We start from the raw sequence: 12,672 nt of genomic DNA on the forward strand, positions 1-12,672 counted from the left end.
TCATACAGGCATTCGTAAACAATCTGGTTACGCCAAAACCCTTGGAAAAATCACTCTGCATCCGCGCCCGCGCTGCGGTCTAGATGCCAACATGCAGTTCAGCATCAAGTCCAACCCAACCGCCCGGCAAATGACAGCGAGATCTAGTTTGCTTGCGGCTCCACGGCGGCCAGGCCCAAACAGCCTACCTCGAACTGGATTGCATTGCACAATCTACGGCGAGTCAACTTTCATGACCCAAGCCTCGACTTCCCTGCAAGACACCTCCACCCCGACCCGGTGGCGGCGGCTATGGTAATCTCAACAGCTCTTCCCGTAGTGTCTACAATACAAGATATTTGGAAATATCGTTCTCTTTGCAGGTCCACAGTGTTACGAGCGGTCTCATCGACTCAATGAGACCCGCTCTGTTCGGATGATCGACCACCTTTGCCGATCATGTCAAGTCTGCGAACGTGAGGGCCTGATGGCAGCAAAAAAACCACAATTGTGAGATTGTTCTGCTCGATGCCGTGCTGTCCCCGAGTATACTGTTGCATGTGTCTATTTTACGTATGATGCTTCATTTGTCTATTTGGAGGTAGGCGGCACGCTTAATGCCTCAGTGCATCCCTGAGGTGTGAGTACTGTGCAGGCTTCACTGCGCAGACCGGACACATTTTGGGAGCAAGATTCGAGGTGATCAGATGCCGACCTTGACAGTTGTCTGCTTACTGGACAGCCGAGCGCGTAACCGTGCCTGAAACGTTTGTCAGATCGAGGCCGCAACTAGCCATAACAAAAGCCTCCACCGGCCGCAGCTGTGTCCTCGACCACATCGCGACTGTCTTCGTGCAAATTGGTCTCACCACGGTGTGCGAGCGGGAACGAATGTGGTTTCGTACGTCAAAGTGAGTTGATGCCTACGAGTCGTGCCGACTGTTTGGCGCTCATGATCTGGCGGCAATTGATATCGCGTGCGCTATATAGAAGACAAAATGGGTTTAGATCAATAAATACGATATTGATCGAGTGTGACCGCGTCCAATGCGCGGCATCTCCCCCGATAAAACGTGCTTAACGCCGCACCCAGGGTGCCTTCGCAACTTCCCCCGGCTTGCCAACGACAGAGCAGTCTGCGGCCGACGCTGACTGCGCAGGTCTATGGACAACGATGTGAAGACGCAGTTCAACAGCACCCTGGGGGCAATGTTTCTAGGCCAGTTTGCCACCGCAGTGTGAGTGACATGTCTCGTAAGTAAATAAATGGCCAGGAACGAGCTAGTAGTTGGCAGGTTGTACGGCATTACCAGTCTGCAGGCATTTTTCTATTACAAGCAGCACCCGAGAGACCCGCCCCTCATACGATGGCTAGTGAGTCGTTTATCCGTGACAGGTTGACGCGCTCCGCAGATCTAATACATTCGATCGAGCATTAGGTATGCGGGTTGTGGTGAGTGACAGTCTTCCCGTAGACGATGTCGATCGCATTGACCCGCTGTCCTGTGCCAGGTGCTTGGACAGCCTGCATATGGCGTTGATCGAGTATGCGGCGTACTACTACATGGTTTTGAATTTCGCGGATCCGTTCGACATTGTGAAGCCGATCTGGTGAGCACAGAAGTTGACCCCTGCTTAGTAGATGCGCGTCATACTCAGGCATGCTATCTGTCTACAGGAGTGTCATGGTATGTACCGTTGTCTATAATAGAAGATATGACTCGACTGTTTGGTACCCTTTTCTAGGTAATGATCATTGTATCGGTATGTATTGTCCCATGTCCTACAAACACGGGGAGTTGACTCTCGTTCCAGAATATAAGCAACATCATTGTGCGAGGGTCAGCTGGGTAGTCTTCATTTTGTCCGGCAGCTACTAACGCCTGTGTCATTTCTCAGAATCTTCAGCCACCGGCTATGGAAATGTGAGTGAGCCTGATGTTCTGGACGCCAGCGCTTGACGGACATTCATTGCTGTTCAGGGAGTGGAAGGGGCATCATCTTGCCCTTGATCATTGTACGTGTGATCATGGTGCTTCACAGCAACGTATTTATAGCTCGGACAGGGCGCATTGTCCTTGTGGATCACAGGCGAGTAAGCTTCCTAGATCCGCCGCAGTCCTCGAGCGTTTACTGTTCTACATGCGTAGGCGACGGTTTCTGTAAGCCAAAGCTACGATTAAATGAGCACAGGCGCAGCTAAAAATTTGCCCGGCTCAAAGACTTCGCTGTCAGAGGGTAAGCTTTCATATCATCAGCCCCAACTTGCCATCGAAGGATGCCCTCAGGATGCAGATAAACTCGTACTATGACATTCGCCGTTTCTCTGTAAGATGCATCAATTTCTCGCTGACATGTGGGCAGCCGCTCACTGACCCGGTGCATAACAGTGGAGCTTGTACGTCGGTTTTGGTCTCGAGGTAGTTGTGGACGGTATCATTACGGTGTCGCAATGTCTCGTGCTGCGCCGCTTCCGCACTGGCATCAGGAGGTACGCCCACGCCTCGTTCATGGCGCTTCTCGAACTCATTTGGCCATTAGCACGGACTCTATCATCTCCGTGCTCATGGTCTACAGCATCAACACTGGCATGTTGACAAGGTGTGTCGCTCCGCCACCCCGCTCGCAATCAATCTCATCCGCCCAGTCTTTGTGCAATCGTATGCCTCATCACTGTGCGTCGGCTCCCATCAACGTGGTTTGTAGCAGCCTGACGAGAAATATTTGCAGTACACGGTCCTTCCCAACATGTTTGTCTATTTTGTGTTCTACTTTGTCCTGAGCAAACGTATGTCCCAGAATCACTCCTTGATGTCGGACTTGGTGAAGTAACGGCTGTTTCAGTTTATGTCAACTGTCTGCTGGCGAACCTCAACGCGCGGACGACCATCCTCGAGGCCGGCCATCGTCCGCTTGGAAAATTTGATGTCTCTGAAGCGACGACGACGGGGGAGAGTCATTTCGGTTCTACGGCACCTCAGGCAAGCTGTACTGGGGTTCCATTCCGCTTCCGCTTCCACTGATTACCTGCGGTGTGCCACACATGAACAGTTCTCGACCATCATCGAACCGGTGATCCTGGCGTCTGGTCTTCCGCGTGGCTCTGTTGTTGTGTCCGAGCGCATGGTGTGATATGCACGCACGCGTCGCCGCTGTTGATAGCCGCCTCGTTGCTCCTCGACGTCAAAGGCGACCACAACTTCTTCTGTTGGAAATCTCCTCTCGCATTACGTTCCTTGCTCTACACCCCGGCTACATCGTGCTGTTTTTTGCTGCTCACTGATACCCCACATGCACACAACTGCACTTGTATCACCGCACCTCAACTGTACGATATCCTCGTATACTTACTATGTACCAGCGCTTCCCTTGTCTCCGATGTGACTACGCTGTTGTAATACAAATTCTTAGCCTGGAGTAGGTGGTCGGGTGGTCCCTCTGCGTTTCTGGTTCGGTTCGGTGCAGCTCATCACATGACCAACTGACATATATTCAGCCTTGTGTGTGATGTGTCAGGCTCCTTCCCACCGTCTTCGTTCGGGTAGGGGGACTTCATCTGAGGGCGGTATTCATGCTATATCCTAGTGTAGATCATATTGTAGATTGGATCAATATATCACGTGTTTTCTATCAATAAGTCACATGTTTTGAAACCCAGCAATCATCCCCCAACCCTCTCTATGACGGCTGGCACAAAACATTGGTAAACAATCGGCGCCGCCGATGAGTCTCCTCGTTTAGGGGGGTGGGCGCTTGTCCATATAATGAGATATGTTACATAATACGTGCGAGTGTCTGCGCGCGTCGTGTGGTCGACCAAACATGTTGCGACCAAGTGGCGGCAACGCATTGTGTAAGTAGTAGCGCGAAGTAACTACCCATCCGCTATGCTTGTCTTTGGTGAAGTCTGCATCGTTCTCAACTTCTTCGCCACTTCACAAGTCTCGATATCTGACTTTCTGCTATCACTCTTGAGTCTCCGAGAGTTTAGTGCTCATCCATGTCTAGACAGACTCGCTGTAAATTTCAATGACATTCTCAATGCATCTCTTAAGCATTCGAGACATTCGACTACTATGCTGTAGTCCACCCACTGCGTGATGAAACAACACTACTATCATGCTGCCCGTGCTCTCACAGACCCCAAGCATGGCTGGCATTTCGGAGCGATTCACATGAATGCCAGTCAAATTGAGGACTTTCACATGGATGATATGGCTGTGGACATGCGCAATGTGACGCCTGAGCTCTGGGATCTTATTGGCTACCTACTGACAGGAGAGGAGAACAAGTCTGAGTCTGAACTCGTTCAGATGGATGCAGAAGAAGTGGAATATTGGGCTGTGCTTGAAGGTGAAAGCCAGATGTCTTCTCGACATGCAGACATTGTACACACTCAATGTCTTGCTTTGAAACAGACTGTAAGTGGATTGACACCATCTGTACAAGGGAACTGATATGAATTGCTCCTTGCTTCAATGGAAAACAGTTTCAATCATGTTGATTATGATGCATTCATTGAGCCAGCAATGTAATGCATTACCTGCTGTCAACGGGCTCTTGCTCCATGCGTGCAACACACCTGACAAAGTCATCAAAGTGCTCGCACATACCGGCTTCTCAATTTCACCCAGCACAATTAATCAGGCAATGTGAGTGTTGTTGTTGCGACTTGAGGTCAAGCGACAAGGAGAGAACAAACCAAAAGGCTGGGGGCGTTCAACTGGATCTCACTGAAGTGATGGTGAGCAATGCTCAAACCTAAGGCTAGGGACAAGTAAATGTATTAGTTAGTGAAGGTAAGTAAAGGATACAAAGGAGCTTACTGACCTAGGGACAAGAGGTCGAAACTGAGGTCCCTAGGGCAGCAGAGGCAGGCTTATATACAGGGGAAGTTTAGGGGAGGCTGTGCGCACTGGTCCGTGCACAGCTGGTCCATGCACAGCCTGCTGATGCAGCCCTGGGGGCCGGTGAGTCAGCGCGGCTGTGTCAGTGGAGTCTGAGCTGTGCCACATACTGCTGTCCCATCTAATCTAATTGTACAGTAGATAAGGACTTGTTTGTTTGAGCGTATAGTACAGAGGTCGCAGGTTCAAGCCCATGGAAAGGAAAAAATTACAAAATGGCTAGACACTGTGTCAACTCATGACAATTGTCAGCTGAAAGTGCTACACGTATTCGGGAGCTTGGACAGTCCCTCATGGCCATGTTTGTGTGGGACAACTTCGACCTGAAACTAAACACGGTTACACCCACTGTCAAACACTCTATGGAGACACTACTACACCTGACATCAGGGCTCATATTCCGCCTTGGTCATGGCTTCACCAAGGAGGATCTGAGATGCTCAAAGGAGCTGTGGGAGAAGTCAGCGCTGAACCCCAACAATTCCATATGCAACCACGCACAAGTCACCATCGAAGACTTGATGAATATACATCCCGATGAACACCCATCAGGCTTGTCATGTCGAGAGCAATATAACTCATGGCAGTTCTTGCACAACCTCATTGTCGCGACTTGAGGTCAAGCGACAGAGGAAAACCAAACAAGGACACTGGGGGCGTTTGACTGGGTCTCACCGAAGCGATGGTGAGCAATGCTCAAACCTAAGGCTAGGGACAAGATAATATATTAGTTAAGTAAGAAAGGAATACAAAGGGATGCTTACTGACCTAGGGACAAGAGGTCGAAACTGAGGTCCCTAGGGCAGCAGAGGCCGGCTTATATATAGGGGAAGATAAGGGCAGGCTGTGCACATTGGTCCGTGCACAGCTGGTCCGTGCACAGCATGCTGACACAGCCCCGGGGGCCGGTGAGTCAGAGCGGCTGTGTCAGCAGGGCCCGAGCTGTGCTGCGCACTGCCGCCCATCTAATCTGATCATACAGTAGATAAGGAAATGTCCGTTTCAGGCATATAGTACAGAGGTCACGGGTTCGAGCCCGCGAAAGGGAAAAAATCAAAAAGATGGCTAGGCGCTGTGTCAACTTGTGACACTTATGCACCACGGCCCAGAGTATTTTCGCCAATTTTTTCCTGTCCTTGGCGCATCCGAGCCCATAACACCAATTGAACCAACCAAAGTGGAGGTTCTTCCTGTACATGCAATGGATATTAATCAGTCATGAGTCGATGGAAACATGGAGGCAATCACAAACCTTCTTGCACAAAAAGGTATCGGGGATCTGGGAGAGGAGAAACTATGGAATCATGATCCACACCTTGTCGACGTATCCAACTATGTTGTCCTGATGCACGGGGACTTGAGTACTTGCGAGAGGGTCCAATCAATTCTCAAATCACAGAGTATTGAGGAGACGCCATGGCAATGTTACCAATATGTTGTCTTTGTGATGGGTCTCTTCCATTTGAAGATGGCCACAGCAGATGCAATATGGTGCATCTTCCTCAGCCCTATGAACTCGCGGCTCAACACAACCAGTCTCATGGCATATGTAGGAGTTCTCCAACCAAAGGAGACCTTGAAGATAGGATCAAGTCCTAAGTTCCGTGTCATGCATGAAGTGATAGGCCATGCAGGGATTGGCTTACATCTTGATGCTTGGTGAGTTGAAGCTGCTAAAAGGGATAAGAAGATCAAGTCATTAAAGGACTTTGTGGACACCAAACCTACCTTGGAAGTCCTGCACGAGATGGCAGACATGCTCGCATCTGAGTATGTTTCGAACAGCGATAGTCTATATGATGCATGTCAGCGCACAAGCAATGTTCGAGATGTTCAGCTCGAAAACACCAGGCTCCTACATCAATACCTGTTGCTTTATGAGGAGCTCGCGTACACCATGAATTCCGGGGACATTGGCTGTGTAGAAACACTATTTCCGGCCTGGATTGCACTGTTCAAAGCAACCAGTAAACATAAATATGTGAATCAAATGTTCAAGTTCATGACCAACCTTCACTTTGTATATCCACAATGTCTCCGTGATGTGATACACCACCACATGATGATCAATCTCAAGGGCCAACTGATGATGTTCCGTGCTGTTGATTGGGTGGTGGAGCTCCATAACCTGTTTACGAAGGATATGTATGGTGGCGATGGTTCCAATTACACAAAAGCGCACATCCTAACAGAATCTCCCAACATTCTTGTCCACTGGAACTGTACACGCAATGCAGAACACCACTATCATCTAAATGGGCTCAGTACAGCTCATGGAAAGAAGCATCTAACAAAAACATTTGCCACCCTTGCAGCACACATGCAAGAGCACGGTCCACACGAACATCACACTGGTTGCAAATCAGAATATATCATTGAAGATATGATTGACAAAGGGCTTACAGTGTTATGGGTGTCAAACCACAAAGGCGGAACAGTGGCTGGTGAGTGAGAGGATGATAACGCTGATGCAGAAGATGGGGACAAGATTGTAGATGATGAGGTAGGTGCAAATGAGATAAGCATCAAGGATGAATTATAAGCATGATCCTCTACTGTGGGTGTGTACCATAAAATTGAGACGGTAGCACCGGTTGTAGCAAGGAAAGTGTAGTACCATGAGGCTGAAAGCAAATGTGAGAGTCAGTCAAATATGAGAGTGAATCATACTGGATACACATGTCTGTGAATGGATCACTCTGCGGGACAGGCAAGTGTGCACCAGACAACGAGGACACTACCTGCATCAAAGGAACAGGGATATTCTCCTGTTGTGCTTGGTGTGCCTTGGCAGGACACATACTGCTTCGTTCTGTGTTGATTCAGTCAGCCCGGAGCTGTCAAGAACCGTGGAAGGTGAGCGCTCACTTGTATGACCAATTTGCTTGCAGACACTACATGTATATTGTTTGATGACACGTCCAGCAGTTCCTACACTACTGGGTCTGCCGCTTCCATCCTCATTCAAAGGATGCTGTTGAGTGGTGGACGTGACTGCTGCAGGCACAGGGAAGTGTCTGAGTGGGAGCATCAGTTGTTTGTATAATTATAAAGTATATCAGACCTACTGTAAAATGATTGCGAGAATGTCACCACCATACTTGTTGATCCTATTCCATTTTATTTCACGTCAGATGTCATCCACACATGTTATTTTCCTCGCATGTGCACAATCGACAAGATGATCCAGGACTGCATGAGGTAGGATGATACTCGATCCCATGTCTCAATGAGCAGCAGCGCCACACTTGCTCTGGGCATGATTGCGCCGCCAATGGTTGAGCGCAGCCTTTAGATCATGTGCAGCGTCAGACATCATGGTCTTTATGTGGTGTCTGAGATTTGATGCCCATGTAAGCGACGGCTGTACAGTGGGGACATTGGTCGCAGAGTCCAGCTCTGTCTCGAAAGCATCAGGGGAGCAGAGGGTGCAGCACACTATGGAGGTACGGGGCGAGCAGCGGGGGCACCCATCTGGGTGACAAGCTTCATGGTGGGAGTCTAGGAAGCACCATTATATAAACATAAGCACATGCACTTCCTGCTGACACTGAAGGTCACTTACCTGCCTCGTTGTTCACATAGTATGCATTGACAGGAACCCTATAGCACTTATATGGTCATGTCCCAGCATTCACCAGGGCATCCAGCTCGGGCATGAGTTCCTTAGCACGCTCGTCGTCCTTCCGCTTCCTTCCTGTACCTTGTACTTTGTTGCTCTTCCCCAAGTGCCACTCTTCCCTAAGGTTTCTCCCATCGACAACAACTACTGCTGTACTTTCAATATCAGCTACAACTGAGCTGTGTGCCTGTGTGATGCTGTGGTTCGCTACCCGGCTGTTCACTAAACATGTGCACTTGTTTGGCTCAGTATTTGGTACACATGTAGCCTTACACTTTAGGGAGACTTTGTGTTTCTTCTCTGAGCAGATTTTTGCTTTTTGCTTTGCTTCATCAAAGTACTTCGCCTCCACAAGGAGGATAGCTATAGCAGTAAGTGACTGATCCCATGCAGCTCGCCCAAATCGCTGCCACAGTGTGTTCATGTCACAGGACATTTGCCACTGCACAATGATCTCGATGTCTGTCACATCAACTCCCTGCACGTCAGGTAAGCGGGCTGTCTGCATTGCAATATAGTAATTACTAACCATGCCAAATGAATCAGTCACACAGAGACCATACACATCACCGTCTTTGAAATGCTGTGTCCCGTCTTCACGGAACTCGGGTGACATGCGTGCATTGAACCACCGGATCTTGGTACGTTCCTTGGGCAGGAGCCTTGCTCTCAGCATTTCTGCAGCTTTGATTGACTCCTTGATGCTGTCAAAGAACACCATGAGCTTCTTCAACTTGTCTCCCACCTTCATTCCTACTGGCACAAGGAACTCGAGGTCCTTGAAGCTTGTGAGCAAATGCTCGATCTTCCTCACTTGTAAGTGCACATTTGGTCGGACATTTGAACATCGGATGATTGTGCAGTTTTTTGGTTTGATCTGCAAGATTCTCATAACATTGTCTTGAATCTCATTGGGGAGTGTCACTGTGGCAAGGACAAAACAAACATGTGGTATGAGATATCGCAGACGGTGAGCTTCCCTGTAGTTGGTGCGAAAACTGCTCCAGATGCTGATACAGTGCGCTTCATCCCAGACGATACTGATGATGCGGGACGTGAAATTGATGTTCTTCCATAGCTGTTCGAAGGCACTGTTGTCCTTCATGAGCTCTTCCGGGTTGACAATGATTGCATGATAGACACCATCTTTAATATCCTGAGACCTTTGTTGGTGAGTTGCGCTGCCATTGAGCCACACAATGTATCCACCCTGTATAACTTTGGTGTAGCTGTCTTGGCACTGACGGTCACTGCTTTGATTCCTAACAATTCAAGTTCCATCTTATTCTGGTTCCCAAGAATGTTGAGTGGTGTCACAACAATTTGAATGCCATCTTGATGAAATAGCAGTGGCATCCAAAATGTGAGTGTCTTTCCGGGCCCAGTTGGAGCCACACAGACAACATCTTTCTCTTCCTTCAAAATTGCGTGCACAACTTTGGCTTGCCATTTGCAGGGGTCACGGCCTAACTTTACATATGTTTTTTAATGGATCTGGTCTAGAGACGGTAGCGTAGGCTTCTCGTAAGGCATGAAAGAGGTGGTCAGGCTATGTTGCTATGTTGTGAGCCCGCACTCAATGATGCTCATAGATATTCATTTAATTGTAATAACATTACTGTCTGAAAACATTTCCCCGGTGAAGCTCCCTGCTAAATGGGGGAATTGATGGCCGGCACCAATTGTTTACCAATGTTTTGTGCCAGCCGTCGTAGACAGGGTTTGAGGGATGATTGCTGGGTTTAAAAACATGTGACTTATTGATGAAAAGCACATGAGATGTATTTATGACATAATGTATCATATCATATGATCTTTAGGACTTAGGATGAGTACCTGCCCCTCATATGAAGTCCCCCTTACCCGAACGAAGATGGTGGGAAGGAGCCTGGTGATGTGTGTGCTCCTGAGGGGTAAATAACCATACTTGGTTGATATAGGCGGCTCCGCTCGCCCGGTCCGAATGGCGTCAAATCAGCGCGTGAGACATAATTCCTGACAGTCATGTGACTACACGTGACATACATTAGCGCCAATGCTACCTCCTATCTTTGAAGGGATGGGCGAAAAAACTAGAGTAATTGTCACGTGTGGGCATGTGATGTTTTCATGCCAATGAATTATTTGCCCTACACTAGCAGCAAGTGTCTTGAGCAGTATCCTCTGTGGCATGCAAATTAACTTAAAAATTAGGCATTGCAAATGAAGCGAAGTGTTTCGGTATCTGACAAGGATAAACTCGGAGTCCAATAAAGTTGCAGTTATGCTGCCTTGGTCATAGAATTGCTTCGCGAGCCACTCCCCGTGCAGCGGGTGCATATTGTAAGATGCGCTCCCAACGTCGCAACGGACAATTCTCGATCCGGAGGGATCCACGAAAAACATGAAATGAATGCATATAGTCCGGCCAAAGAAGTAGACTACAGGAGAGAAAGCACCTAGCTCGTCATGTCGCTCACACACTCCCACACACCCTTCAGGTTCTCCTTCCACAAAGTCACCTTCCCGTCGCCACAGCTCACCGCGAGGATGTTCCCTGCCAGGCTCCATGACACGCGCCACACAACGTCTGGGAACTTCCCCGCTGTGGCAGGGGCCCCCGACGTCGGCGAGACCGACACCGACGACGCGTCGAGCGCCGTCTTGACCCACGGCGACGTCGGCGTGTCCTTCGTCCAGATCAGCACCGTCTTGTCCTGCCACCCGACACCATCAGCAGCGCGCCTCTGCAGACGCAAGCCGGCGCACCTGGGACGCTGTCGCAATATAGCTCCGGGGCAGCCCAATATTCGGCGCCCACGCGACGTCGCGCACCCAATCTGTGTGCCCCTCGAGCACCTCCTCCTCGATCCACGCCTGCGTGTCGTCGCGGAAGCCCCAGATCTTCACGAGGTTGTCGCAGCCCGCGCTCGCGAAGCGCTTCACGCTCTGCAGCCCCGCAGACGGCTGGCCGGGGAGCGACGCGGTCGGCTGCGGCGCGATCAGAGACCCGGGCTGCACAGCGGGCGCCCAGGAGACCGCGTTGCAGCCGATGGCGTGTCCGTCGAACACGTCGGCGCCCCACTGGCCGTCGTCTGAGTCATATAGTCAGAAAAGCGTAGAGGGTTCAGCGACGAGGGCGTACTCTTGAACGTGAGGACGGAAATGGTCCCGTCGGAGGACGCGCACGCGAGGATCGCGCCCAGCTCATGGGGGGCCCATGAAACGGAGTTGACGGACGCCTTGTGCAGGGTGTGCTCCTTGATCTTCGCCCAGCCACCCGGGGACGGGCCCTGCGCAGGCTGCTCCTTCCAGATGATGACCTTGCCGTCGTACGAGCACGACGCGAGGATGTGGCCAAACTTGGGGTGTGCCCAGGCGACCTGCCACACGGGCCCGGTGTGTCTGGTGGGGTGTTCATTCGCTCCCGCTACGACGTCTGGGAGAAGGAGCGCACGCACCCTCTGAGTGTCTGTCCCTTTGGTGTCTCCCCGTCGACCACGTCGAACACCCTCACTGTGCGGTCCGACGAGCATGTGGCGATGCGCTTGCCGTAGTAGTCCATTTGCGCGTCGTGCTGTCAGGGCGGGGTGAGCGACGCGTTCTCAGTGCGCGCGGGTGCACGTACGATCATGTCCTCATGGGACGTCTCTATTGGGATGGGGTCCGCCGCATTCGCTGTGGACGGCTAGGATCTATGAGCCTCGCAAACACACGACGCCGTGAGCGGGGGTACCATTTTGTCCGAGAGCGCGGGTTATCGAGCGTAACGAAGAGAAAGTCGACTTTAGACCTGTGCAGGCCGACGTGGTGGTCACGGTTCATCAAGTTGCTGCACGACTGCTAGGCGCTTGGGTGGTGCACGTGACATGCAGTTGGTTGTCCTCGCTACCCAGATATTGCCATGGAACCATCACAACGTACCAAATTTTAGTCACAGAAACATAGAGTAAGTAAATGCGATCCATTCGAGACTAAAATGATGAGAATTGGTGCCCTATTGAACGACTTACAGCACACTTAATGCTGCGAGTGCGAAAAGTGCTCAGGCGCTTGTAGCGGACTCTTTGGCTTTGTTTGTCCCCGGCGAAAGCGACGGCTCACCCCCCATGTCGATATGCTCGCTTCGCTCGCAATTAATCACTCTGATACTGTAAGTACCTTCCGTGGCATGTCGTGAACTAC

General features: G+C 50.4%; 5 protein-coding genes across 5 annotated transcripts; 2 read left to right on the forward strand and 3 right to left on the reverse strand.

The window, feature by feature from the left end:
* Positions 1–596: 596 nt before the first annotated feature.
* Positions 597–3,002, forward strand: POSPLADRAFT_1141649 (hypothetical protein; the record flags this gene model as incomplete). The annotated part of the gene is made up of 15 exons (XM_024485321.1): positions 597–619; positions 756–890; positions 1,140–1,217; positions 1,254–1,353; positions 1,419–1,432; positions 1,492–1,590; positions 1,658–1,671; positions 1,853–1,904; positions 1,962–1,996; positions 2,037–2,074; positions 2,370–2,470; positions 2,521–2,580; positions 2,627–2,654; positions 2,710–2,767; positions 2,824–3,002. The coding sequence occupies 15 exons, from the start codon at positions 597–599 to the stop codon at positions 3,000–3,002; spliced, it is 1,014 nt and encodes a 337-aa protein (XP_024339754.1).
* Positions 3,003–3,801: 799 nt separating this feature from the next.
* Positions 3,802–7,867, forward strand: POSPLADRAFT_1141403 (hypothetical protein; the record flags this gene model as incomplete). Its single annotated transcript, XM_024485298.1, has 13 exons — positions 3,802–3,832; positions 4,120–4,400; positions 4,507–4,631; positions 4,657–4,723; positions 4,910–4,949; positions 5,139–5,389; positions 5,770–5,794; positions 6,110–6,545; positions 6,567–7,330; positions 7,361–7,389; positions 7,597–7,666; positions 7,713–7,742; positions 7,812–7,867. The coding sequence occupies 13 exons, from the start codon at positions 3,802–3,804 to the stop codon at positions 7,865–7,867; spliced, it is 2,205 nt and encodes a 734-aa protein (XP_024339755.1).
* Positions 7,868–8,794: 927 nt separating this feature from the next.
* POSPLADRAFT_1109487 (hypothetical protein) lies at positions 8,795–9,352 on the reverse strand (the record flags this gene model as incomplete). Its single annotated transcript, XM_024483347.1, has 2 exons — positions 8,795–8,986; positions 9,038–9,352. Coding segments are annotated over 2 exons (507 nt in total), but the record flags the coding sequence as incomplete, so codon positions are not given.
* Positions 9,353–9,388: 36 nt separating this feature from the next.
* Positions 9,389–9,993, reverse strand: POSPLADRAFT_1116620 (hypothetical protein; the record flags this gene model as incomplete). Its single annotated transcript, XM_024483472.1, has 2 exons — positions 9,389–9,671; positions 9,776–9,993. Coding segments are annotated over 2 exons (501 nt in total), but the record flags the coding sequence as incomplete, so codon positions are not given.
* Positions 9,994–10,885: 892 nt separating this feature from the next.
* On the reverse strand, positions 10,886–12,326 carry POSPLADRAFT_1181033 (hypothetical protein). The gene is made up of 6 exons (XM_024488803.1): positions 12,224–12,326; positions 12,116–12,175; positions 11,949–12,064; positions 11,633–11,892; positions 11,257–11,582; positions 10,886–11,204 (listed from the first exon to the last, which is right to left on the reverse strand). Exons 1-6 carry the CDS (start codon positions 12,224–12,226, stop codon positions 10,947–10,949), a joined length of 1,023 nt encoding a protein of 340 aa, XP_024339758.1. The 5' UTR covers positions 12,227–12,326; the 3' UTR covers positions 10,886–10,946.
* Positions 12,327–12,672: the final 346 nt, after the last annotated feature.

Source organism: Postia placenta, assembly GCF_002117355.1.
Source record: "Postia placenta MAD-698-R-SB12 unplaced genomic scaffold POSPLAscaffold_6, whole genome shotgun sequence".
Lineage (NCBI taxonomy): Eukaryota > Fungi > Basidiomycota > Agaricomycetes > Polyporales > Adustoporiaceae > Rhodonia > Rhodonia placenta.